This window comes from Vulpes lagopus, chromosome 1 (genome assembly GCF_018345385.1).
Source record: "Vulpes lagopus strain Blue_001 chromosome 1, ASM1834538v1, whole genome shotgun sequence".
Taxonomy (NCBI): domain Eukaryota; kingdom Metazoa; phylum Chordata; class Mammalia; order Carnivora; family Canidae; genus Vulpes; species Vulpes lagopus.
The window spans coordinates 177,729,194-177,755,979 of NC_054824.1; the positions used below are offsets into that span (position 1 = coordinate 177,729,194).

Sequence of the window (26,786 nt, forward strand, 5' to 3'; positions counted from 1 at the left end):
AGGTGAGGAGACTCCGCAAAACACGTGGCTTGTCCCGAGGGAGGCTTCGTTTTGGGGGGGGGGGGGACGCACGTCTTCCCGGACACAAGCGGAGTCGTCGCGTTGCGCGCCCTTCTCCGGCTCCCGCGACAGACGACACACGACGCCAGGCCGCGTGAGCACAGCGGCAGCCGGCCCGCCGCGCCAGGCCCCGCCTCCTTTCGTGCACTTCCGCCCGCCCCACCCCAGTTCCGTCGCAGACGGGCGGGGCCGGCCTCTGTCTGGCCGGAAGGGGCCGGGCCGCAGGCGCCCACACTTCCGGCGCGGCCGGGCCGGAGGTTCTAACGCGAGGGGCGCGACAGCGCGCTGGATGACGTCGCGGGAAAGCGGCGGGAGTGTTTGTGCTGGGCATGCGCAGTAGGCCTGTTCCGCCGCGCGCCGCGAGCGGTTTCCGGTGTTCGCGGCGGAGCGTGCGGGCCTCCGCGTCTTGGCGGCGGCCCGCAGGGAACCGGAAGGCGCTTCCGAGCCCGCGAGCCGGCGGCGGAAGCGGAAGCAGGAAGTACGTGTGTGTGTGTGAGAGCGAGAGAGCGAGCGCTGGCTCCTTTAGCGGATCCTTACGATCTGCTCGGGCCCGGGAACGGGGGGTGGAGGGAGCCCGTTTGCCGAAGGGGCGTCGGCGGGAGTCCAGTCCGGGCCTCCTCCGGGGCTCCCGGTTACGTCCCGGGGTGCAGGGGTCGTGAATCTGCCTTGTGGCGTCTGTTGATCGGGTCACCGTTGCAGCTGTCGGCGGGAAGGGAAGGAGGAAGCTGGCAGTGGAGAGGGCATTGGGAGCCCAGAACTCTGCCCCCACCGGGGGGGGTAGTTTTAGGTGAAATGCCTGGAATTTTGCAAAAGACAGCCCTGCCGCTACCCCCTAAAGTTCCAGTCCGAAAAAGGAATCTGCAACGGGTAAAAAGGTTAGAAGAAGCCAGAGAGAACGTGCATCTACTCCATCTACTCAAAAGACCCGAAAGACTCCTGAATTAGGGACTGAGGGAGACTGAGTCAGCTGTAGGAACCAGGTTAGGGATCTCGCCTTGTCTGGTCTGGGTTAGCGTCTCAAAGCAGAAGGAGGGACAGAAAGATGTTTGGAGGATGCTCCGAAACGTAGGGGTAGGCTGTTGGCAGGTTTCCCGGAATGTCCCCGGCTGGTGGTAATAATCCCTTGCTACTGTTTTGTTTTTAGGCCCTTGCCTCAAGTGTCTGGAGCTCAGAGGTGCGGCCCAGGGGAGGGAACTGTGGCTAGGTAAGGAGGCCCTGCTTGATGTCACTTGCAGGTCCCGTGTCAGCACCAAGCCCTCAGAGGCTGGTGGCAGCTGCTCAGCAGACCCTGGGCATGGGGAAGAGACGGTGCCCACCCCAAGCCGTCTGCCTTCACCTAGCTGGAGAGGTGCTGGCTGTGGCCCGGGGACTGAAGCCAGCTCTGCTGTATGATTGCAGTTGCGCAGGGGCATCAGAGCTCCAGAGCTATCTGGAGGAGCTGCAGGCCCTGGGCTTCCCCACCCAGGGACTTCACATCCTGGAGATCGGAGAAAACAGCTTGATTGTCAGTCCCGAGCGTGTATGTCAGTCCTTGGAGCAGGTGCTGCTTGGTACCATAGCCTTTGTGGATGTTTCCAGCTCCCAGCCTCACCCGTCTATCTGCTCCCTGGACCAGCTTCAGGATTTGAAGGCCCTGATGGCTGAGATCATCACGCATCTGCAAGGGCTGCAGAAGGACCTGTCCGTGGCAGTCTCCTGCAGCAGACTTCGTTCCTCAGACTGGAATCTCTGTACTGTGTTTGGGATCCTCCTGGGCTATCCTGTTCCGTATACCTTTCAACTGAACCAGGGAGATGACAACTGCTTAGCCCTGACCCCACTACGGGTGTTTGCTGCTCGGATCTCATGGCTGCGTGGTCATCCCCCAGTCTTGCTGTATTCCTTTAGTGTCCCAGAGAGCTCGTTCCCAGCCCTGAGAGAGATTCTAAATACTTGGGAGGAAGACCTTAGAACTCGATGTAGGGCTCAGAATGACTTTGCTGACCTGAGCATCTCCTCCGAGATAGTCACGCTCCCAGCAGTGGCTCTCTGACTTTATTGTTTCTCTCACGTGAATGGTATTCAGGAAATGATCAGTTCTAGCTCAGGGATGACCTCTCAAGTACGAATTCTGAGCATCTTGAGAACAGTAGGGAAAAATGCTGTCATCAGTTGTGCACATTGCCATGGGCAGGGGGAGTAGGTGATGGTGGCCTTGGTCATACATTTTTGCCATTTCTATACTAGGAAGTCCTCTTGACGTTGCTGAGATATCTGTTGATTTTTTTTTTTTTTTTAATTGGATAGGCGATAGGAGAAAAGAGATTGTGGAGAAGGGTGGTGGAGGACAAGCAATATACTCTTGTGTGGTGGTTGTAAATATACCTGCCCTAGTGGATAGTGTCAGCCGGAAAGTGGAGGACTGGATAGGTTTTATTGCATGTTCATATACCACCAACTTAATTGGACTATGGAGATAAGACCAGGATGCTCAAATGTCTTATGTTTGTGGATATGACATGTCTTTCAGGGGTAAACTAAGAGTTCCAAGGAACAGAGACAATTAGGTGAAGTTTGTTTATTTTACAGTAGGTTAAAAAAAAATAATAGCAAAGTCAAAAATCTCAGGGAAATCCACACTTTAACGTATGTAAACCTTCTGAGTTTTTCATTAAGTTTCTTGCTTCAGATTTTCACTCATGCAGCTGTCACAAGTGAGTCAGATCATCAGGCTGTCCTTGTTGGCCAGGAGCACTGCCAGTGCTATAGCAATCATTATCATCAGCATCGAGAGCCATTGGCCATATTGCCTCTGTGAGGGGGTTGGGGGGGTGGGTGTTGGGGAGAGAGAAAGAGGCCATGGGTTGTTTAGAGAAGGTACAGGCAAAAATAATCTTCCTTCTTCTCATCCCTGCCCAGTGGAAAGTATTGGGTCAGTAGAGGAGAAAAAGCTGTTTACATCACTGCCCCTCTCACTTGGTCACTTCCTTTGGGATTAAATTACTTTACTGCTGGTCACTGGCTCCTAAGCCAGGATTACTGGCCCAGGGAATCAAACCCAGCAAAGGCCAGATACTTAAATATGATAATAATAATCAAGGATGGAAAATAATTCAGCAAAATTATATTATTCTCCGTTTGTATTCCTTAGTGCTTTTGCTGTCCTTACTCTTGCCACTAGCTCATAATAGGCTAAAAGAACACCACTTCATGTTTTAGCTAATAGTCTTCCCCTTCAGGTTCAAGAGTTCCATGAAAATTAGGCTTAGATGCATGAGCCAGTGTTTACTGACACTTGCTATACTGTCAAGTATATAAACCAGGCTGAGTGGAACAGGCTGGCCAGATGTTGGCACAGGCTGATAAATTTTATCTGCAAGATTTGGCCAAAGGAGGAACCGTCCCACCATCATCCAGGACAATACGGGAGGATAGACTCTCTTACTCTGGGAGGCGGCTGTTGGCTCTGGTTCAGCTCTTCTCGACAATGCTGCAGCTTACGTAGGCAGGAGAGATACTCGTCACTGAGGTTGTCTAACTCCGAATGCAGTTCTCTGCACTGAGGGGAGAATACCACCAACGTCATCACCACCAGTTCCTCCTGGGACAGCTCAGATTGGGGAGAGGGCCCCACGTGAGTTACCCCTTCATTCGTTTGGAATTTTTACCATCATCCTCCCTTCCCAGCCTTTCTCAGAGATTTCAGTTTGCCTTTTGACCGTCTCACCTACTTTGTCTGGAATGTGTCCATTTAAATGATTATAACGCATATTATAATATGTATTGTACATGTCAGTGCTCTCATGATTGTGTATGTGTAAGTGCTTTGTGGATGGGGGCACCAAAAAATGACGATCTTCTAGCACAGAGGACCTGGGAGTGATTTTAATAAAAGCATCTCTGCCAGGACCTAGTTGAGTTGCATATGAATACTTCTGGGGATATGTATGTTCTCCAGTATGTAGATGGAAAGGGCTTTGTTAATTAAAAGACACTATATATGTATATGTGTGTGTGTGTGTGTGTGTGTGTATGTATGTGTGTGTGTATATATATATATAATAATTTAAAATTATATTTACATAAAAGACTATATATATATATATATATATATATATATATATATATATATATATATGGTTTTGAGATAACTCTAGGGCAAAGTTTTAGGAAATAATATGTTTATTAAATGTGTTTGAGTTTAGGTTGACTTTACAAAAGGTAACTAGTAAAAACCCTGAATAACAGTTGGTATAAATAAAGGAAGGAAAAGATTGACAAATTAGCCCAAAAGTAAAGACATTTTATAAAGGCAAATGAATACCTACTGACATCCAGTCACAATTTAAACTTTGAAATCTTTGCTCTCTGGCTGCCTCCCAGTAGTTTTCCTTACTATTGTGGGATGATCCCCTCACTATCTTGAGGTCACCGTCTCACCTCCTTTTCCTTGGCCTGGAGCTGCAAAGTCTTCTTTTGCAGCTGGTCTCTGAAATCCCATTCTTTCTCCTTCCCTGTACCCTCAGGTTCCACTTCATTATGGCAGGGCTTTGGACTCCACAGAGGCAAAGCCTGATCTAAAAAAGCAGCCAGATTCTCAGTGATAGTGAGGTCCACACCTCTGAGGGAGGGCCTTATCACTGAGAGAACCCTGGAGTGACGGGAAGGGAGGAGAGGGAGCAAGGGAGGACCTGTCCCTGACGAGACTGCACGGAGTAGAATTCTCTCACTTCCTCCCATTGGGACCTTGCTCAGTCTTGACACAGAGCTGGAATTTGAGCCCCTTGAGGTCAAGATTGGCATCTTTTCTTTGTATCCCTAGTCCTGTTTAATGGCAGATATTTCTAGAGGATACTTACTAATCCAGTTTCTTTTGTAGTATTTCTGGTGGTAGGTTTGTTTGGTGCTTTGATATAACTAAGCCCTTTCCCTTCTGTCCTCATTTCAGTCATGAGAATGGCTGTCCTACCCTGGAATTCATCTTCATGGGGTGGCTTAAGGATGGCTTCTGAGCCACGTGGCAGTCTTAGTGTTGGTGAAGAGAGCAGTGAACTAGGAGTCAGAAATTGTGGATTGTTGTCTTAGCGGTGTCCTTAATTCTTATGACCGTAGACTTTCATTTTCTTATCCATACTATGTGAGTATAATAATTTCTGCCTTATCTTTTACATGGTGATTGTGATGAGAAAACAAAAGACCTCATGGAACGCATAAGTGAGGGTCATCCTCCCTGCCCCCGCCCCCCGCCCGTACATGATGAATTCTTCTCAGAGAGCTAAGGCAGAAGATTCATGAGGGTTAAGAGTGAGGTAACCGTTGCATGCAACACAGTGTGGACTTGGGGAGTTGGATTTGATTCAGAAAGTCAAGTGTAAAAATTGACATTAAATCCTGAGTTCAAAATCAATTTATTGAAATGTTCAACACAGACATATGTTTTTGGAGAGAGTAGAAATTCTTTTCACAGTTTATATACTTCTCAGGATAGGAGGCTAACTGGTTAAAGTGTTCTCAAAGCCAATGATCAATCACCAAAAAGCTCCCCTAGATCCCTGCCCTAATAGACTCCTAGAACTGCATGGGACTCCAAGAGGTCATGTGGTCCGTCTCCTGCCTCTAGGTAGGCAAAGAAAGACCACTATCTTAGAATTTGTGGAAGTAAATTTGCTGACCTTTCTTTGTTAAGAGTTTCTCCTGTTCTTGAAGCTGTAAGGATTGATTCTGGAGCAGACCTGCAGGAAAACATAAGGAACTTTTCTGTACTAGCATATCTACTGCAAACAGTGTCTTTTCAGAACTTTGCTTTGAAACTTAATTATTCAAAATGTTCTTGTCTGTTATTGGTTGAATAACCACTACCATTCATAGGAAATCCTGACCCCTAGTTCCTCAGAATGTGACCTCATTTGGAGATAGGTTCTTTACACAGGTAATCAAGTTTTTTAGGATATTAGAGTTGGCCCTGATTTCATATGACTGATGTCCTCCAAGAAGGGGAAATTTCAACACAGACGTGCATAGATAGAAGACAAGAAGAAACACAGGAAGAAGAAGGCCATCTGCAAGCCAAGGAGAGTGGCCTGGAACAGATTGTATCCTCAAAGCCCTCAGGAGGAATCAACCCTGCCAACACCTTGACCTTGAACTTATAGCCTCCAGAGCAAAATAAATTTCTGTTAAGTGACCCAGTGTGTGGTATTTTGTTATAAATACATCATCCTCATATCTCATCCTACTTTGTCTTTACCTTTAAGTCTCTGCTTAAATGTTACTTTAGAAGAAAGACTTCCCCAGATGACTTTGTATGAAATAACAACTGGTTTCCCTTTAACCTGCTTTATTTTTCTCCATAGTAGTTACTGCTACCTGACACGTACTTAGTTATTCACAGAAACTCTGTACTTTATTGTAGAGCTTATTCAGAATGTAAGCTTCCCTAGGGAAGCCGCTGCGTCAGCTTGCTCAGCACTGTATCCTCACCATGTATATCTAAAGTACCTGGCACTTGATAGGGGCTCAACAGATATGTACTGAATAAATAAATGCACGATTTTGACATGGCTCCTTGCCCATTCAGCTTCTGCCCTGTAGGTGCTTGGCATCTGCTGGTGGTTGCCTAATTTCTCTGTAGGGGTGTCCGAGATTAAGGTGGGCAGCCAGCAGAGAGATTAATCAAATCAGGTTCTCTTTTCGGCAATTGCCTACTTCCTTTTTTCTACAAAAACTCCCTCTTTGGCTCCAAAAGGTGGTTTTGAGGCATACATGGCGTGAACTGATTTTCTGAACCATTCCTAAAGACAGAAGTCTATAGGACATATTCACATATGTAATGAACGACAATATATAAAATAACTGCCTTAGGAAACCTACCATTTTGTTTTTGTTTTTGTTTTTGTTTTTGAAATCTGAAAACCAGGGAAATTTGGACCGATGTCATTGGCACAGAAAGAGAGAAGTTTAAAGGAAAAAACGGCAAATATTAACTTGTGAAGAGCTATGTACATGACCTCACTTTCCAAGAAGGTCTGAAAATGCACAGAGGTAGGGGATATGTCAAAAACAGCCCCAAACCCCTCCACTGGATGCCTTTTGTGGGACAGGAGCCCCAAGAACACCAGAGAGCCAGCTGTGCTACTTTGAGAATTTGGAAAGGGAACTTACCCTGCAGCTGCTGTACTTTGGCCATCAGGGTGAGTTTCTCCTCCTCTGACCTCTTCAGTTGATCTGAAAATGAAATAATGCAAACTGAAATAGACAAACCTAAGACTTAATGAATCTGACACCTGAGAACGAGTTAGTAGGTGCCTCTGATGTCTGTGGCCTCTGATGTGTGTCAAGTGGAAGCTACTCTTCTACTTGTCAGTTACTGGAGAGGTAAATCAGCTCTCGACCTTGGATCTCATTGGCCTCAGCACCCTCGGGTTGAATCAAGAGTTGTGTTTGCACAGGATTTGGTACCTGCCCCCGCCCTGTTGACACACAGGCTGTGATGGGAGACCTTCACTGTGCCTTGTGTTTCAACTGACCTTTCCCTTTCAAATTAGAAATGCAGCTTCGCCACGTGTGACTAAAGTGGGAATGCTGTGACCTGGTTCAGAGGGACTGGCTGGAAAAGCAGGCCGATACTACAAGATTCGCTAGTGCAGCATAATTAATTTTCAGTCCTGGATGATCAAAACAGCCCTACCTTTCCCTCGAGGTAAAATGAAATCACAAACCCAACCAAAGTGTGAGGCCTTCTCCACCTAGCTTCCTTTCTGGGGCTCTCTCAGCCAGAGGCCTCCGAGGAGCCGGGTACCTTGTAGGTGTTGGGTATCTGAGCTGTCTCTGTCCCCCTGTAGAAGTTCAATCTTGGCCTGTAGTTCCTGGTGCTCATTCTCCAGAAGTTGCAGAGCCTGGTTCATCTGTAGGTCTCTACTGTCTGCTCCCTGTAAGGAGGAGGGCCCGACACAGAAGCAGGTCAGTGCCAGGGCGGAGGTTGGGAACAGATCCCATAGAAGAGGAAAACTAGAATTTCATAGACTGGAGTATTAGGGAAATGGAAACTAGGATTTTTTTTTTTTTCCCTTCCCGCTGCTCTATTTCTCACATTTTAACAATGCATTAGACTTTTGGATGTTTCACAAGGAACTCGTTTGAATTAATGCCCAAATTGAAAAATACCAAATCATCACTTTTTAGGTGTCTTCACATTGTCTTTTCATTCTAACACTGCTATTTTTTCCCCTCAGGGTCATTTTTTTTTTTTTCCTCAATAAGGTTAAAAAGAAAAAGACCTTTATAAGAGATGTGGTTATTGTGCCCTGGTCAGCTGGGTTCGTTCCTTCGATAAGACTCCCATGCCCTGTCTTATTAATTTGGTTACTCAGGTTTCTGCTTCAATGAAATTATAAAGGTAAATTTTTGATGTGGGTTCTCAAAAATTTCAAACCAAGTAAGTAAAATCTATGAAGAAAAATAGCTAATATATGTGGAGGCTTGTATGTGCCGGGTATTGTGCTACATACTTTGTATGGATTAACTCACTTAATCCTACAACAATCCTATGATATGGGTACTATTAGCCTCCTTTCAGAGATGGGGAAAGTGAGATTTAGATTAGTTAACTTTGACAAGGTAACACAGGTTGGAAATGATGGAACCCTGGAGAATGCCAGGGGTCTACTATAATTGCTTAAAATCACATTGGCAGGATGTTAGGTAATACCCAGCCTATAAGTAAGCTAGTGATGCTTGTTCCATGCCAGTAGTAGGCATTTCTGAGCTGGATGCTCTGCTGGGATGGGGTGCAGAGAGTGGGTTGGAGTATGACAGCAATCTGATGAATATTCTAGTCACATCCTTTGCATTTGGATGGTGTCATCCAGTGAACACTTAGTTCATTGGCATGAGCAGTGCAGACATCCTTGCTGAACTCACAATTAGATTTCAGAGCCCAAACAGTGAGTCGGGTACAAAGTGGGTAATGAGTGAGGAACTGAAAGAGTGAGGAACTAAAAACCACATGCTCTCAGGCTGTTTTGGAACCCCCGTCCTAGTGGCAGCTTCTTTCCTTGCTGCTGTCACTGTCCCCAACCCAGAAGCCCTGCCTTCTCTCCCCAAGTCCCCACCCCACCCCACCCCGGGCCTGGTACCTGCAATTTAGACTGAAGCACATGGAGTTGGCTCTCCAGCTCTCGGTGCTGGGTCCCCAGGTTCCTCCAGTCCTCCTTCAGAGCTTCATACTGGCTCCTCCACTCTTCACACTTCTGCTCGGCCAGAGCCAGGGACCGCTGAGAGGGTGGTCAAGACAAGAGGAGGGTGCCTTGAGGGTTCCAGGGAGTTGTGCAGCTGCCTTCTATGCTGCCCAGAGCCACCCCGGGGTCCCAGGCCCAGCATCCCCACACCTGTGTGCTTTGCAATTGCTGCTCTGCACTCATTTTCTCCTCCAGCACTTTCTGCAGTGACTCCTTGGCCTTCTGCTCATAGCTGTTTTTCTGGTCTTCCATCTCCAATAACACCTTTTTCATTCCCCAAGGGGAGTATTTCTGTAAATTTGATCCAATCAACAAACATATTGAGCTTCTGTGTGCCATTCCCTGAGCTGGGATACAGAAAGGAAAAGAATTTGGTCCTTGCACCCACCCCCCCCCTGCCCTCCTGAGCAGAGATAGAAGTAATCTGATGGATCTTCTTCCAGGCTCAAGGTGGGCAGGGAGAGGGTCCCAGGTGATGAGGAAGCACGCATAACAAATAGTGCTCTAGGCATGTTCGGCATTCCCCCAGGCCTTCCAGAGGCACTTCAAATTCAGCATTTCCAAAGCAAAATCATCTTTCTCAACCTACTTTCTCCTGGGCTGCTGCTTCTCTCAGTGACTAGCATCATCACCCACTGTCTCCCAAGCCAGAGACCAGGGAGTCATCCTTGATTTCTCTTTCTCCCACTAATCAGTGGTTCATTGAGCATTGTCAAATCAACCTCTTTAACGGCTCCAATCTGTCTCTTCTCCAGACTTCTTGTCAGTTCAGACTCGGACAATATTGTATGGGTCAATTCAATATTTTCTCTATCTTCAAGCCTTGTAGCTAAAGGGTACTTTCTAAAATGTAAATCTAATCACATAACTCCCTGTTTAAATCTCTCAGTGACTAAGGAGCAGGTCCAAATTCCTTGGCATGGCTCAGACTTTGATTCTATGCTACTTCCACCCAAGCTGAATTGCTTATAGATCCCCTAAGCATTAGGCTTTTTGGCCTTTGCCTTTGTCCATATAGCTTCTGCCTAGAGCATCCTCATCTACCCTTTTCACCTAGTTAACTTCTACTCATGCTCAAGATTCAGTCCAAAGATCACATAAATTCTGATAAATCTTGACCAATCACTCCCATCCCTCAACTCGTTATGGATTAGGTAGCTTTTCTTAAGGTTCACATAGTGTCCCTTGTATGTCTCTATCTTTTCATTCTATTGACTCTCCATTGTCAATATTGTCCCTTAGGGGATTGTAAACTCCTTCAAGGTAGAGAGCATGCTTTAAAAAAATGTGTAGCTTCAGAGACCTGAACAACCTCAGTACTCTTAATGTTTTAAAATTCATACATTTGCATTAAAAAATTGTCTTGGCTTAACTTAAGAAGTTAAGAGCAGCTTTGCAAATTCCCTTAGGATCTTCCCCTCCCTATCCCTTTCATCTTTTTGCCTTGTGATTCTGGAGAAGGCAGGCAGCTTTTACTGTCAATTCGGTTATCCCATTGAATAAGCAGTAGTCCAGATGATGCAAATTTAGGGATCAATATGAAATAATTTCCATTTAACTTTGGAATCCTCTGAAAATTTGAATTTAAATATCAGTAGATCTTATGTTCTTAAAACTTTTATTAGAAGCCAGATCTAGGAGCTATTGGCTAAGGTCATACATGGGTGTGTTCTAGTTAGTGGATTTACCCATACTGGCCAGCTTTACCCCTCACTGAAAATATATAGACTGGTATTTTGGATTATAAGTCAGTATTTTATGAGCACAGTGGCATTATTTAGTTCATAAAAGTGACAAAGCAGGCCATACTGAAAAAATAAAAATTGTGGATCAGCAAACCTGTATATAAACTCTGTTCCCTCCTAAGACCAAAACCGTGCAGCCAGGTCCATCTTATCTCCCTAACTTCACATCACCTCATTCTCTTATCTGACACCTTGCCACTTATCAGAAATCCATCACTTCTCAAGTGTGAAAGCTGATTTCTTTCTATCTCTTGTAATCCAAGACCAGGCTAATGAGTTAACTGAAGATGGATAACAGTGCAATAAAAAACCCAAGAGTGGTAGCCTTTTACTTCTTCCCAGGGATTGCTACTAGACTAAAGTTGCCCACGGAATGGAAATCATTTTGTAAGACTTTATTATAATATCCAACTTATCTGTTCAGAGATTGGGACCTATGAAGGTCTATCTGGGTATTGTGAATCTTTACCTAGGGTCTCTCCCTACAGTTCCAGGTATTCCTAAGATTCCCCTGGAACTGGCACAGTACTGATGCTAGGGTTCCTTCTCAGGGTGCAAAGGGAAGAACACCAGGAAAAAGGGAGAAAAGGATGGGTTAGAGGCCAAAGTGAAAATGGCAAAGACAGAACTGAGTGAGTAGGTATGGGTGCTTTCATCTCTGTCAAGTGTCATTTCTAGAGAGTAGAATCAAGGTTCAAGCATTCTCCTTTAATTCTAGATTCCTGGGCTGAAAGTGTCCTCCTGAATGCTTACCTGGGTACAGGTGTACAGCTGGTTTTCTAAAGATCTCAGTTTGCCCTTCAATTTGTCTTCATTCAGCTGACCCTGGAGCAAATGGGATGAGTTAATGAGTTTGGGCCAAAATACAGCATGCAGAGTTTTCTTCTGTTTTTCTAGCTTATTGCCTAGAACGTGGTCAGTGTTCAAGCAATGTTTTTGGAACTGAACCCTTTCAGGAGGTAGAGAGGAAGAAAAATGACAAAGGATCTTTTCCAGTTTCTCTGGAACAGGAGAAGGGAGAATCAGACTGTCCTCAGTTCCTCTCTGTACCTTGAGGTTCTCTAGCCAATGTTTCAGGATATCAGATTAGGAGTTCACTTGAAAGAAATCTTCTAAGCTTTCTTTCTTTCCTCATTACCTCTTTCCCGTGTCTAGGCACTTCTATATTCCTCATCTCCTTATAGCCTTGGACCTGGAGCTTTACTTCTAAAGTTTAGGCTGGTAAGACTAAAGAAGTCTCTACATTCCCTTCCTTACTTCCTTTCATGGGCTGAATTGTGCTCTCCCTCCACTGCCTTCACCCCAAGTTTAGATGTTAACATCCTAACTCTCAGCACCTCAGAATGTGACTGTATTTGAAAATAGGGTCTTTAAAGGGATAATTAGGTTGAGGGGAGCCTGAGAGGCTCAGTCTGTTGACTGTCTATCTAATGATTTTGGCTCAGGTTATAATCTTGGGGTTGTGGGATCAAGTCCTGCTCCGGCTCCCAGCTCAGTATGGAGTCAGCTTGAGATTCTCTCTCTCTCTCCCTGCCCCCCTGCCATGCTCTCTCTTTCCTTCTTTTAGAAAAAAAAAATAATTAAGTTAAAATGAGGTCATTAGGGTGGGCCCTAATCCAATATGACTGGCGCGCTCATAAAAAGAGAACAGAACATCATGTGAAGACATAGGAGAAGGCAGCCATCTGCAAGCCAAGGAGAGAGGCCTCAGGAGAAACCAACCCTGTCAACACCTTGCTTTTAGACTTCTAGCTTCCAGAATTATGAGAAAATAAATTTCTGTTGGTTAAGCCACCCAGACTGTGGTATTTTGTTATAGCAGCCCTAACAAACTAGTATCTCCCCTCACTACCTCCCCTTTCCCTCAACACACACACACACACACACACACACACACACTGGACTCAAGATGAGAGTGGGGCGCCTGGGTGGCTCAGTTGGTTGAGTGGCTGGCTGCCTTTGGCTCAAGTCATGATCTTGGGGTCCTGCTTAGCCTGGGGTCTGCTTCTCCCTCTCCCTCTGCCCCTCCTTCTGCTCATGCTCTCTTGTGTGCACGTGCACACTCTCTCAAATAAATTAAAAATCTTTTAAAAAAAAGTTGAGAAATCCTTTAAGAAAGCAGGAAATGGAGGAGAGCTGTCAAGGCAGGGTGTGTGTATTTGGGGAGTAGTCGTGGTGGTGAAGGGGCTTCCCAGAAAGCCACGTTCTGTGTATTCCCAAGCAGGGTGGGTTTGATGCCATCTTGGACATTCCAGGAAGGATGCTAATCTCAAGGGTGAGGGTGGAGAAGGGCAGGCTGGAAGAGGCTTATCTGTTTCTCAGTTTTTCAGTTTTCAGCCGAGTAGCTAACTACCTCTTCGCTGCTCTGTACTTTCCTCCACCTGTAATTGTCTCCCTTTTTCCCAGGGCAGGGCTTTGTTCTTCCAGTCTGATGGAAGGTTGTGTGTACAAGGGGGTTGGGGAGCGGGTGCCATCAATGAGAGCTGGTTTCCCAGAGGAAAGGCCATGGATCTCTAGCAAGAACCGATTTTCATATCCTTTCTCTGGCTTTCCCAACCAAGCCCTGTGAGATGCTTGTGAGGTCTAGAAATGACATTTCTCTCCTGCCTGAGATGCCATGTCCCCTCTCAGTCAGGCGGCTTGGGTGTTTGGAACCCTCATTATGCTTCTGGTCTACGGTGGCCTGGGTGCAGAGGAGAGGACTCTGTTTTGAGGTCTGTCCCCTTCAATGAGTTTCAGGGCACCTGGGGGAGGCAGGAAGTGGTATCTCACAGCTCCTGTTTTGATCTTGTTTGGCTGATTCTTCTAAACCTTGGGAGCCAGAGGGCGCCCCCACCCTTTCTGCTTCCTGTATTACTCAGCTGGGCTTTGCAAAAGCAAAAAGCTTTGCCAAAAATAATTTTTCAAAGTGCCTCCTGCTATTAATGTTTTTCATAATGTCTCGTGTGAGAGCTGGGAGTCCAACTGGATTTGGCATCGCCAGTAACCACAGGGCTTTGGGACAGATAAAAGAGATGGACAAAGACTTCCATTGTTTTGGGCTTCAGACTAACTGGTAAAAGGCTGCCTTCCCCTGAATGGCGGGTTCACTGTCAATCCATGGGTCCTGAACTCAACTTCTGCACCCCCATTTCCTGGTTCAGATCTCTACATTTTCCTTGTGCCTAAACTCCTTGCTACGGCACAGTGTAATCAAACCCACCGAGTTTAAGGTTTATCTGGCTGTGGTTTGAGAAGAAAGCAGACCAGCCCAAAGCAATATCCTTATATTTTCCCCTGTCTCTTACCCCTTTTTTGGGTGATTCCTCACTCCTCCCTTACTATGGTCTTAATCCAGTATCTTGGCCCTCCCAACTATTTTTGTATTTTAGCCGTACCCCAGATTACTTTTCCATTCACAATGCAACAGAAGACAGTTCAGGATAGTCCCTTCAGTGGGGACGAAGGACCACCCAAGTCTGGGGCTTAAAAAAAATCTTGTCCACAGCTCCACCTTCCCAGACTCCCTGAGGCAGGGAAGAAAGTTGTAGCCAAGTTGTTGCAAATGAGGCATGTAGTTTCCTGGTGTGAGCCCCAGCCCCCCACGCTCCCCTCTGCCGTCATGAAGCCCAGTGGTGCAGTATGTGGGAAGAAGCACTCTTTACAGGCCTACAGTGGACCTTTTTTTGGCAATCGCCGCCCCCCCCCGCCTGGGAGCCCCAGGGCTCAGAGAGCAGAGTACCCCCCATCCCCCAGCTGGAAAAGGGAGCAAGGTGGAGGCTGTACACACCTGGTGCTGGTCTGAGGGCTTCAGCTCCTGCTTCTGCTTGGCTTTCCCCAGCCTCTGATCTGTTCTCCAGAAACACTACCACCTCACCGCAGAAGCACCAGCCCACAGCTCATCTCTGCTCTAGCAGAGGTTGCTTGGGGCTTGCAGCCAATCCCCCGCTGGGCTGTCATCTCAAAAATCTCGTTTCCACTTTACAGAACTTAAAACCCAAGTGTGCCCTGCCTCGGTTTTTGAATTGCCCAACACTGAGAGCTTGCTTTCTCTTATTACCCAAATTGTTTCTGCTCTGGAGTCCCCGCAGGGCCCCAGGCCGCATCATATTATCTAATAGGCCCAGAGTCAGCTTTGAGGAGGAAGCAATGGAGGGACCTCATTCTTGGGGTTCTCACAGAGCTTGCGGTGAGCTTCCCTGCATGTGAAGTTGGAAACTCAAATCATGGGGGCCAAATGGAAAAAACAGAGGCCTGAACTGGGCTGAACGCCAGCCCCCGTTTTGGTCACATTCTTCCCAATTAGTTTTCCCGGGACCACAGGCTGGGGCTGTCCTTCCATGGAAGTTGAGGCTTCCATGGCAGGAGTAGAAGGTTGCTTTATTTTTTTTGGGGGGGGGGGGGGAAACAAGACCTCTTAACTGAAAAATCTGACTATTTCTGTTAAAAACAGGAAGCTGTGGGGGGGGGGGTAGGTGGAAAGGAGGAAGAAAAGAAGGGTGAGTATAGGGAGGGGTGGGAAGACGGGAGGGAGAAAACCACAAGCAGAGGAACCGAGGCTCTCGTGCCCCTTGTGGCCTGAAACTGCCTCCAGAGGTGACCTTGGAAATGTCTCCCATTTCCGCCAAGCTTGCTATGACTCGCTTGGGATGTCAACACAGCTCTGGCCACTTCCCCACCCACCCAGAGCCAGGGTCCTTATTGTCAGAGAACATTTCAAAGCACAGATCTGATCATTCATTTTCGACTTAGTTCCTCAGCGATTTCAGCGTGTATGCTGCAAAGTGACCACAGCTCCACAGCTATCGACTGAGCTCTTCGTGAGGATGGGCCAAACATTGCTAAGTGTAGGACTTTAAACCCAAATACAGAGTCCTCCCATTGCTACCCTGCTGATGGCCTGGAGCAGTGTTTCTCGAACTGGGGGTAGCATGTATTCTCCGTGATCTGTGATCCTTTCATTTAGGAAAGAGTCTCTACATTATTTTAAGGTTGAGATACCCTGTCCATCTGAAAAAGGCTAAGCTTCATAATTGCAGAGACCCATCTGCAGCCCTTTCTGCTCTTATCTTTGGAACTCCTCTGACATGATGCCTTCATTTCAGCCACACTCGGCTATACCCAATTGTTTGTGAGACAGAGGCCTATAAGCATTCTGATTCCTTTACCTTAAACAGCCTTTCCTTTCTGCTTTTTCTTCCCCATCATCATTCCTACTTCTGTAACCAGTAAACGACGCATCCTTCCTGACCCAACTCAAGTGGTCCCTTTCCTTTGAAGCCTACCCCGTTCCACTTCAGGCAGAGTAATTATTTGCTTCTCTCTCCTCCGTGTCACGTTTTAGAAACCACTGTTACAGCTTCATCACACCGTACGTCTCTCTCTTCCTGGCTGATATGTGAGCTCCTCAAGAGCAAGAACCCTACTTCTTTTTGTCCCCGTAGCACAGGGCTCAGCACATAGTTGCAACTTATCAGATGTCTGTTGAATAAATGAGTGAGATGATCTCAAATTAGTTCAGCACCGGAAACCACCTGGCATGCACAGCTGTCTGTCCCAGGCTCCTGCTCGGCTGATGAAAATGACTTCCTTGACAATCAGGAGCCCTGAACGTAGACACTAAATCCCGTACAATGCCACGTGAGGAAGGAGGACTGAGCTTAGGAAGTCTCTTATATATCACCATTAACTTCTCAGTTTTGTTTTAAACCCTCCCAGCCCATTTCTCTGTCTAAATATGAGCCATCTATGCCGCAGGGTTAGATGTTCATGGAGGCCCGTGAGGTCATGCATTCTTTTTTGGACCAGGCACTTTATGCTCCAGTGGCGTAGCTCCCTGAACATCTAAGGGATTTCACTCTGGGGGTCTAAGGACCCCTGAGAGTCCCCGACACCCTTTCACAGGTTCTATGAGGTCTTTTCTCTCCCAACTATGTATCTGTGTGAGGCTGGATTTTCCTCCATACGCTTCAACCAAAACAATGTATTATAGCAGATGGAAATACGAGAATCTTCTGTTCAGACTTTAAAAAGATTTGCCAAAGTGTAAAACAGTGTTACTCCTCTCATGATTTTTTTGAAAAATAAACTTATTTTTCATAAAAGTATGTCATTTAGGTTTGCATGTAGTGGGTTTACTACTGTATTTTAAAATTTACACACATTTTAAGTTTCCTGTTTTCATTTCTAATAGGCTAAATCCTGATGTGCTAAATACAAAACATTCTTTGGGGTTTTCAGTAAACTTTTTGAAGAGTATAAAGCAGTCTTCAGATTAAAGGGTTGGAGACCCATTGCTTTAGACTATATTATGCCTCTAGGTCTTTGTCTGTGCTGTATCCCCAGCCTAGGATATAGTTTTTGCTTCCACGTTAGTCTGGAAAATACTTCCATAACTATAAATATTTCCTTGGTTTTCCTCTTCTCTGGAGTCATTCCTTCCGTCTTATATATACTATTATATACTGAAAACATTTCTCTTATTTTGTTTGTCATATCTCTACATTGTTTAGGCATCTGCCTCCCTGACAAAACCACAAGCTTTCTAAAAGCAGGAACTCTAACTAATTAATATCTCATGATTTCCAGTGCTCAGTACGGAGAACATGATCTATAAATATTTGTTGAATGAATGGACTAAAATAAGGAGGCTTGAGTTTTTAGTTCCAATTCTTCCTCTAACTAGCAATGTGACTTTGGGCAAGTCACTTGACCTCTCTGACACTCAGTTTCCTTGTTGGTGAAATGGGAAAACTTAGACTACATGATCTTTCAGGTCCCTTCTCACTTTGACATTGATATCTAAGCTGAATAGTAGGTGCATGATGGCTCAGAGTTAATATTGGTATGAATCCCATACAAAAAGAGTTGACATTCACCATAGTCAATAACGGCAAATGTACTGGGATCATCCTTCTTTTCTGCCAACAAATTGAAAAATGGCAATTCTTGCCTGTTTTGGTTCTGAGTCTTCCCTGGGTGTGGAGCAACATGAGCCCAGCTAATGATTCTGGATTTAGCTGAGCTCTTCCATATATTTACTGTGGCATGTTTGACCTTTAGATCTTAGCACCTCCTACCTCGCCTCTTCAGTAGTGAGAAAACCCCTTCTCTTGCTGGGGTGGTGTATAAAGAAGAGTAAGAGCCCACAAGCTTTGTTCAAACAAAGATTTCATTCCTTACCTTCCAAGAGCTGTCAGAGGCCCTTATCAGAGTGGACAGTAGGTCTTGGAGAATGACCATTTTTTGTTTTAGAACCAGCTCCCTCTGTAGGGCCTCCTGGGGGGCAAAAATGCAAGAAGGCATGATTAATCTGGATGAGGAGAGAGCAAGTGGGTGAAGGAGCTGAGGGGGGAGTTCACATGTTACTTACTTTGAGGTACTCAGAAAGCTGGATGATTTCCTAGAGAGAAAGAAAAAGGGTATTCAAGAAGACTCTAGGTCCCCTGAAATCCTCGAACATGCAACGAGAGCCGAGACTGGCTTGTGTCAAGTAACTTTTCTTCCTTGGCTCAGACAGAGTCCCTCCAGGTCCTCCTGTCTGTGCTCATCCAGGAAGAAGGTGCCCCTCCATCCCAGCTGTGTTTACCATAGAATTCCAGTATGTCAGAGCTTAGAGGAGCTGAGATACCCTTTGAGTCAACCCCCTCAAAGCGAGGATTTTCTTACCTTATCTAGAACTGCAACTCCATAACTGGGAAGAGAAGAAATAAAAACAGAAATGACACTCGATCAAAGAAACAAGCACATCAGGAGATGGCGGGTGGATTCCTTCTCTGATCTCTTCTGAAGAGCCAATAGGGTGGGGAAGGCCTTCCTTTCTCTCAACTAAGGTGGATGTGGAAGTTCGCTGTGTTCCTTCTCCACATACTGGGTGTGGATTCAAGCAAAGCTTAGAAGAAAGGAGTGGATGGTATGGAAGGAAGCTGGGGGCAGGGACATGGAAGGTACTCACTTGGTCTGCTGACTGGCATCATTCTTAATTGCTGGCTGGGCCGCTTCTGCCTTTGTCTGGGTGCCTGAGTGATAGAGGATAAGGTGATTCAGAACCCATGGAGGAGGAAGTGGGAAGGCACAGGGACTCTCCACTGTCAGCAAGCTGAGCCTGCTGTGGCCAGATTCTCTGCAGGCCCCAATGAAGTGGGGGAGGCTCTGCTCTTACCACGGTGGTGTTTGGGTGGTTTTTTGGCGGGATGATCCTTCAGTGAAAGGTCCTCAGCCTGGGAGGGCTGGCTGGCCAAATCCCTCCAGGGGCCTGAGGGAGGGTGACACTGGCTTGGAAAGACCTCAGAGCTGGTCCCTGACACCTGGAAAACAAGTAGGGGATGCTGAAAGCCTAGAGCCTCTTAGAGCATCATTCTCCAGCTGACCGCAGAAAAGTGAACAAGTGATCAAGTTTCAGGTCCAGGAAACCAAGGTAACCCATTCAAACCTTAAAAACTACAAAGTTGTCCCTGCTCCTGGCCTCCCTCAGCCATGGGAGGAATGGTCCTTCCCATGCCAGGCAAATGGGGAGCTGGGGTTATCTCTCCTTACTTTCTCTAGAACCCCTGACTTACCTTGTTTGGTTTCAGCCACCTATGCTGCCAGCATGGGGATGTGGAAAGAGAACTGGCCTGAGAGTGAAGGCATCTAGGGTCAGACCCTGCCTTTTCTACTAGGTCTCAGTCTTCTATCTGTGCAATGAGTCTGTGTAATGTAGATGATCTCTGAGGTCCCTTCCATGTTTGAGAGGTGGCTTCCTTCCTCTCAGTCATGGCTGGAATACTGCTGAGGTTTTGTGAGAAGAGCCAGTAGAGCAGGAATGTGGAGGGAGGGGTATAGTAGTAGTTGTCACAATCTAGTCCGCTCTTTTTATATATTCTTCATGCAAACTCAAAAATTCTATGGTTGTAACAGAACACCAAAAGGCTAAGGGGTGCCTGTGGTATCCAATCATGCAGACCGACTCGAGCTCAGTAAAACTTCGATAACTGACAGGCTTAGGCAAAGTTCTTTAGTTAAATGTGTTTTTGTACTTTTTTCTCCTTAAAAAATTTTTTTTAAACAAAAAGCATTCAGAAATCTTCTTGCCTTAGAAGGTAAAAAGTTGGTTTTATTTTACAGTCGGGCTCAAGGATCATTTTTTTGAGCAGCACCTTCTATTACAGATAACAGATCCACTAATTAAGAAGCCCGACTGAACTTCTACTCTGGGTGTGGAACCAGGCCAGGCACTTCCAGGGAATACAGCGGACCCATCCCTGCTGTCAGCATACTCATAACATGGGTAGGAAGACACAGATGGTTTGCTGGCTTAGATCCTCTCAGCACACCCTGATTTTTGCCAGCACTGCTCCTTCCCAGGCCAGAACGATGGGTTCTCTAAGTATTATTACACAATCTTAGAGGATTTATAACCTCATAAGGACCACAGAGTGCAGAGGTGGCCTGGAGAAGCCAGAGAAAGCTTACTGGACCAGACAAGACCTCCTCTGCATGAATTTAGTACAAGCGGAATGGTCCAAGTGACAGAGAAAAGGTAGGTGGGTAAAATAGTCTCACAGAAGAGGAGAGGAGAGGGTGTGTGTGTGTGTGTGTGTGTGTGTGTGTGTGTGTGTGTTCCTGAGAGGAGGTATCAAGAAGATAGGCCTGTGTACCTGGCACACAGTAAGCACCCAGTAAATATTTGTTCAATGATGGATGAACAAATGCTCTAGAACATATGTGTAGACTGCCTAAATTTGAACTGATAACTAAGAATTAGCAATGGGATTGCTTTTAAGTTTTTTTTTCTTCCTTAAAAGGCCAGTGCAAAACAACAACAACAAAGAGCTGAACAAACAAAAACCCAAACAACAAAAACCTCTGAATGAGTAAGTGGGTAAGGGAGATGCTCTATGACTGAGGAAGAAGGAGCTTAATTTAAATCACTTTTTGGTGAGTCTGAGCCCAATCATCTGCCTTAGTACCCCTGCCTCCATCCAGAGTAGCGTGTCCCTTGACATGACCCACCTGCTGCCGGGGGGAAGAGATCCTGTTGGCCCAAGACAAGGGTTCCTTGAGGTCAGTTGGCTGGCCTGGCCTCCTGGAGGGACCTCGCTCCTTGGCCCTGGGGCTCTGGGCCTTGCCTGTCTCCTCCACCTCCAGGTCCCTCCTCCTGAAGAACTCCCGTTGTCGTGCACTCTGGAGCTGCTCTCTCTGCTGGGTCCTCAGTGCCTTCCCCACCCGGCGGCAAGTGGTCACATTGGGGCGGCAACGGCGGCTCTCACGGGTTTCCTGCCGGCGTTCACACTTGGCCTCATAGCTCTCAGCCCCCCGGGCCGAGCCAGGGGAAGGCCTGGGGTCTGGGCTGATCATGATGACCTCCTGAGCACCTGTTGTGCTTGGCTTCCAGTTCCTGGAATAGCTGCCTGGGTCTGCCAAATGCCAAGAGGGAGGAGAAGGGGAGGGGTCAGGAGATGGGCAGAAAAATGACTATCTCCCTGGACCAGGGGGCAGAAATAGCACAACGTCCCGTACATGTGGCTTGAAAACTGAGGAGGTGATGGTGTTGAACTTGGAGCAGGACTCCTAGGTCCAGGCTCCATACTAATTTTCACTTACCTCTGGCCTACGTTCCCCCTCTGCAAAGTGGGAAGATCTCTTTGCACTGCCACTTCTTCCTTGATCTCACCTTCCTTGATCTCACCCTGTTTCTAAGTCAGGGGAACCTGAGAAACGGTTGATAAAAATTGTCAGAGCATATAGCATTTTGGATGGCAGATAGGGATGTGTTCATTTTCCAGAGACTTCTAGAGAACAGGTAAACTGGCTCTCTCTTCTCCAATCTAAAAGGAAGGCCAGCATCTTTTCCTGCTGTCTTGATCTGAGCTGAAATAGCTGAGTGACTCTTTTCTCAAGGCCTGGAACAATAACCAGACCCCCCCAAATTGGGGCCAGTCTTGTGACTACCACCCACTGCTGTCTTCTTAACCCTTAGCAACTAGCTTCTGAGCCCAGACCTGGGCATGGTTTAGGAGGAAAAGCTCACACTAATTCCTCCGGTCATGGAGTCCTGACGTTGGTCCATTGGTATCCGCTCCTGTCCCAGGATTGGGATCTGACCCTCAGGAGCACATCAACTCAAACCAATATTGGCTGAGTACCTGCCATCTGTCCAGTGTTGACTGAAACCCATTTCACAGCTTCTAGCTCAATAACACTCCAAGCTAAAGGTTCCATGTTTTAGAATCTCCTCCCTGCTAGGGCTACGTATGCTGCTAGGTCTGCTCTCCTTAGCCCAAACACAGATCACACCATCAAAACCAGCAACCACATGAATGATACCTCAATAAGGCTATTATAAAAAAAAAATAAAACAAATGAAAACAGTAACTACAAGTCCCCAGGGAACCAGGCGTGGTGTAGAAGCCATACTTGCTGCCTGTTTAGATAATCTTACCTGCTATTCACATAACCCCCAACTCTAACTTCCTCTTCTTTCTCTGTGCCTTCTCCCTCTTTCCCATTCTCCCTCACCTACCTTCTGCAAATTTGTTTGGGGCTGAACGTGGCTGAGCCAGATCCTGAACACAGGAAATTCTGTGCCCTGTTTCCACTGACCACTGGAGCTAGCCCAGTGGAGGACGAAGGAAGAGGGACTCCCCCTTCCAGCTTCTGTTTCTCCTTTCTGTCCTACAATGTCACTACCCACTGCCCACAGAACCTCATTCCTGGATAGGTCAGAAAGGGCATCTCAGCTTCATTGACCAGCAAGTAATTGCCAGCTCTGGCCCCTTGAGTTTATTTATAGGCCAAACAGACTCAACAGGTAGCAGCCTTTTTGTCCTTTCATTGGAACTTTGCTGCCCATCTGGCTCAGTCCAGAATTCTCTGCAGGATTCCTGCTATCTCTCTGATCAGACCACTCATTCCCTGGGGTCATTCGTGGGTGGGGCAATCTTACTCCAGGAGAGGGGTCCTATAAGGTCAAGCCAGGCATGCTCTCAAAGAGGCTTAGCGGGGTATACTCTGGTATGGGGCAGTGCAGACCCCAGGCAGAACTGTGAGGCTGCAGGGAACTTGGGTGACTCAGTGGTTGAAAGTCTGCCTTTGGCTCAGGTCATGATGTCGGGGTCCTGGGATCTAGTCCTGCATCAGGTTCCCTGTAGGAAGCCTGCTTCTCCCCCTGCCTGTGTCTCTGACTCTCTCTGTGTGTCTCTCATGAATAAATAAATAAAATCTTAAAAAGAAAGAGAAAGAAAGAAAGAAAGAAAGAAAGAAAGAAAGAAAGAAAGAAAGAAAGAAAGAAAGAAGAAGGAAGGAAGGAAAGAAAGAAAGGGAAGGAAGGAAGGAAGGAAGGAAGGAAGGAAGGAAGGAAGGAAGGAAGGAAGGAAAACTGTGAGGTTTTGGATGCTTGTTCTCTATTCCCATCCTTGGGAGTAGATGATGCTCCCCCCTTTCTTTAGGCTTTTGTCCTCATTCCTACTCTGTATGGTTCCCTGACTTCCCACCTGCCACTTCTGTTATTTAAAAACAGAACAGGATGCAAAAGACCCATTCATATTGAGTTGTAAATGATTGAATGGAGGAGACTCGGGATTATGTATAGGTGAACCCCATGTCCAGAATCTACCCTTATAGGAGCCTAAGCCGTAGCTCCTGGCTAATTCTACCTTAGATGGGGGAAGCGGAGAGAGCCCTCGCTCCTGGCTGTGTGGGTTCATATCCTGGCTCTGTCATCTACTAGCTTTTTGCTTTTAAATGTCTCTAAGTCTTAGTTTTTTTCATTTATAAAACGAGACCCCAACCTCCCTTGTAAGGTTATAAGAATTAAAGAAGAAAACGCATATCAAGCATCTGGCACATAACACACAATAAATGTCAGCTTTTTTACAATACTGAAGTAGGATTATTACTACCCCTGTCTTGCTGATCTTGGCTACCAAAGACTTGGTGCTGTTAAGCCCAAGGCCTTCAGCTGGACCAGCACCCCAAGATCAAGAATGCCTCATCCTTCTGTTCCCCACCCTTTTCTGTTTACTAAACGGAGGGGATGTGGCCTCATGTGGATCGTATTTACTGCTTGGGTTCGTCTGACCTCTGGGTGTGGGCTACAAGGACTTGTCCTTGAGCTGGACACAACCGCCATGTCAAATAGGCCCGGCAGAAAAGCAAAGAAGAGGTGGGGGGAAGAGCTGGTGTCCAGCCTGTCGGCATCCCACCATTAAAACGTGGGCCCCAGGTAATCCTAGGGCTTTGTAGAGGGGGCAAAGCCTGTGATTATGGAGAATCCTCCTACCTTCCTGCCGTGAGGGGGAAAGCGCTGTGGGGGAGGAGACGGAGCCTGAGATGAGGTCTCCCCAGACTGCCTGGCCCTGGCCAGTGCACCAGTCTGCAGACACTTGCAGTGGCTTTGCTCTGCTTCCTAAGGGGCAAACACTGGGACCTGTTGCCCAAGCGGGGACTTGCCGTCCAAAGGGCTCCTTACAGAAGGGAGCATTCGCAGACCCCCAGGGCCTGACACCCGGTAGGATTAGGTGCACACAGCTGAGTGGAATCACATCCAGCTTTCGGGGGTGTCTTGACTGTTCTGATTTGCTTCAACACAAGAAGCCATGTGGGATGGTTGACTGACAGGGATGGGCTGTAGAAGAAAAGGGAACTAGTCCCTGTGTGGTTCAAAGAAAGGTCACTGGGCCACTGCCCAGGCTTTCTGGCAGCTGGCAGCATGACAGGGCCCATTTGGAGCTTGGGGAGGAGGTGATCTTGGCTCAGGGCGTATTGCCTCAGGGAGAGGTCAGGGTGCTGCCCTCACCTGACAGTGGTTTGTCGCTGCCTTTCCAAGTCTGCTCCTACTTCCTGGCTGTGTGTGCAATGAATGTCTTCCTGTATAGGTCTGGCCGTCCTGGTGCAGAGCTCCCAGTGAGCCCGGGAGAGAAGGGCCGGCAGGCACCTGGGCCGTGGAAAGGCAGCTTATTGTTTTGGGGACTCCTGCTTTGAGGGGGAACTATAAAAGAGCATTTAACTCATGCCCAGTACTGGGTAGCTGGGACGCTAAGTCATTTGACTCACTCCTAATACAATCTGAAGGACGGAGCAGAGGAGCGTTTGAAGATCTACCCCTGTGCCATGGCTAGTGCCTCCGGGAGCCAGCCAGGATGCCTTCCTGCTTACCCAACCCCAAACACTCTTAAACTAATCCATCTGCTTCCGTGTCTCCCCCTCTGAGCCTAGGGAAGCTTGGATGACTGAGCATCTTCCCCACCCCAGAGTCAGAGGTCCCCAATCTGGACACAAAAGCATCCTCCTTCTCAGTTACCTTGGGTCCCAGGCTCCAAACCAAGCAGCTCAGGAAAGCATTCCAGCTCCTGGGCAGATCTTGGCTCTGGTCTCAGATGGGGCAGGACAGCAGCTGAGTAAAATGCAAGCTCTCAATCCATGGCTCTGGGCCCCCTTAGCATTTCCCTTCTTGGTACCGTCTTTCTTTTTGCACGGCAGCCTTGCTGAAACAGGAAACAGACAAAGCCACAGTGCTAGCTCACCCCAGTTCCTCTCTCTTGCTCTCGGGTACAATCTGAGTGGGCCCCCGAGCCCTTGAGGCCTCTGGGGCTGGGCACAGGAGCTCCTCCCATCTTTGGGCACCCACCAGCCACCCTTTCTCTGGCTGGCTGGTGCATTGGTGTGAGCTCTCAGTTGGTTGCAAATCAAGATCCCTTTCTAAAAGTAGACAAGGATGGGACTCTGGGTCACAACCAAACCTTGCCATTTCTATGGGGAGGCAAATAGCTTTTTGACATAGAAGAGACATTCCCAGCGTAGGTTTTCATGTATATCAGGTAGCTGTCTCTGTAAAGATTTTCTCTTTCCTCTGGTTACCTCTTCCCAATCCCAAAGAGTTGTAAAGAGTTTCTGCTCTTCTGAAGTACCCGGTGTCTTTTTCAGAATTCTGGAATGAGGCCAGCTCTGACTTTGCTCCTTTCTGAAGTAGTGCAGGGTAGGGGGTGTGAAAAGGTGGTGGATGGGTGATTGGGGATTGAAAGGAAGCCATAGCAGCAGAATCTCATAAAAAGAATTTCCAATTGACTAGGAAATTTGGGAAAAAACTGGAAAGAACCGATCTCTGCGCATTAAAAAGAAGCTATTACAAATCATACTGTCAGGAAATGCATAAGAAGTTCAGGATAAGAAGGTGGAGGGGAAATTGCATTAGGACAAGTTAACTAAATAGCTTTGTAACCATGTGCAATCAGCCTGGTCTCTATGGTCCACTCAATACAGCTTCTGTGAATCCTACGTCTTGGCACATGTGAAGGGTATGACGGGACTTTTAAACAGTTGTGATAACGTGTATTTATTGACCTGTGGGAAGTATGTCACAATCTTCTCCAGTGCCTACTCCTTCCCCCGTTCTTTGAGGAGGAAGAAGACAAGGAGTAGGCAAGGGAAAAGCACAGAGGATGGATTCTCAGGCATTAGAGCTGAAGGCAAACAACATTCCTTCAGGATGAGAGACAAGAGCTCAAGATCCTGGAGCCTGACATACGGAGGCAAGAATAAGCAAAGGATAGAGACGTTGGGGAGTCCAACAGAGCAGAATAAGAAATTTTTATTGGCACAGAAGAGAGAGAAGGTTCTGGTAGCTTAGGACATTGGAGTATAGAGATCATAACAGGAATTCCTATCGACAAACTTTTTGGACTTCCTTAAAAATCAGAAAGGGGACGCTTCGGTGGCTCAGTGGTTGAGCGTCTGCCTTCAGCTCAAGGCCTGATCCTGGGGTCCTGGGATCGAGTCCCGCATGGGGCTCCCTGCAGGGAGCCTTCTT

General features: G+C 47.1%; 2 protein-coding genes across 12 annotated transcripts; one reads left to right on the top strand and one right to left on the bottom strand.

Moving 5' to 3' along the window:
* On the top strand, positions 1-2,861 carry C1H1orf74 (chromosome 1 C1orf74 homolog). Of its 6 annotated transcripts, none has more exons than XM_041757788.1 (3): positions 1-538; positions 1,205-1,264; positions 1,459-2,669. In XM_041757788.1, exons 1-3 carry the CDS (start codon positions 390-392, stop codon positions 2,090-2,092), a joined length of 843 nt encoding a protein of 280 aa, XP_041613722.1. In that variant the 5' UTR covers positions 1-389; the 3' UTR covers positions 2,093-2,669. The 6 variants fall into 6 exon arrangements, with proteins under 6 accessions (XP_041613722.1, XP_041613740.1, XP_041613730.1 ...); XM_041757806.1 differs by having other exon boundaries at positions 1,639-2,669; XM_041757796.1 differs by having other exon boundaries at positions 1-543; positions 1,203-2,861.
* Positions 2,699-25,480, bottom strand: TRAF3IP3 (TRAF3 interacting protein 3). 6 transcript variants are annotated; one of them, XM_041757745.1, is made up of 17 exons: positions 25,281-25,480; positions 21,584-21,690; positions 20,993-21,396; positions 19,161-19,305; positions 18,954-19,017; positions 18,668-18,692; positions 18,372-18,401; positions 18,182-18,277; positions 11,774-11,845; positions 9,426-9,566; positions 9,174-9,311; positions 7,838-7,967; positions 7,201-7,263; positions 5,712-5,771; positions 4,480-4,616; positions 3,485-3,598; positions 2,718-2,851 (listed from the first exon to the last, which is right to left on the bottom strand). In XM_041757745.1, exons 3-17 carry the CDS (start codon positions 21,335-21,337, stop codon positions 2,759-2,761), a joined length of 1,653 nt encoding a protein of 550 aa, XP_041613679.1. In that variant the 5' UTR covers positions 21,338-21,396; positions 21,584-21,690; positions 25,281-25,480; the 3' UTR covers positions 2,718-2,758. The 6 variants fall into 6 exon arrangements, 5 of the variants coding, with proteins under 5 accessions (XP_041613679.1, XP_041613686.1, XP_041613697.1 ...); XM_041757752.1 differs by lacking the exon at positions 25,281-25,480 and adding an exon at positions 22,503-22,655; XM_041757763.1 differs by lacking the exon at positions 25,281-25,480 and adding an exon at positions 22,422-22,432.
* Positions 25,481-26,786: the final 1,306 nt, after the last annotated feature.

What these genes read in the sequence shown, in the direction of transcription:
- C1H1orf74 (XM_041757788.1), top strand. Translation starts at nt 390, where the DNA reads ATGCGCAGTAGGCCTGTTCCGCCGCGCGCCGCGAGCGGTTTCCGGTGT. An exon ending in GGCGGAAGCGGAAGCAGGAA is followed by an intron (nt 539 to 1,204) that starts GTACGTGTGTGT and finishes TTTTGTTTTTAG; the next exon opens with GCCCTTGCCTCAAGTGTCTG. An exon ending in GGGGAGGGAACTGTGGCTAG is followed by an intron (nt 1,265 to 1,458) that starts GTAAGGAGGCCC and finishes GTATGATTGCAG; the next exon opens with TTGCGCAGGGGCATCAGAGC.
- TRAF3IP3 (XM_041757757.1), bottom strand. Translation starts at nt 21,337, where the DNA reads ATGATCAGCCCAGACCCCAGGCCTTCCCCTGGCTCGGCCCGGGGGGCT. An exon ending in ACCACCCAAACACCACCGTG is followed by an intron (nt 19,018 to 19,160) that starts GTAAGAGCAGAG and finishes TCTATCACTCAG; the next exon opens with GCACCCAGACAAAGGCAGAA. An exon ending in GATGCCAGTCAGCAGACCAA is followed by an intron (nt 18,693 to 18,953) that starts GTGAGTACCTTC and finishes TTCTCTTCCCAG; the next exon opens with TTATGGAGTTGCAGTTCTAG.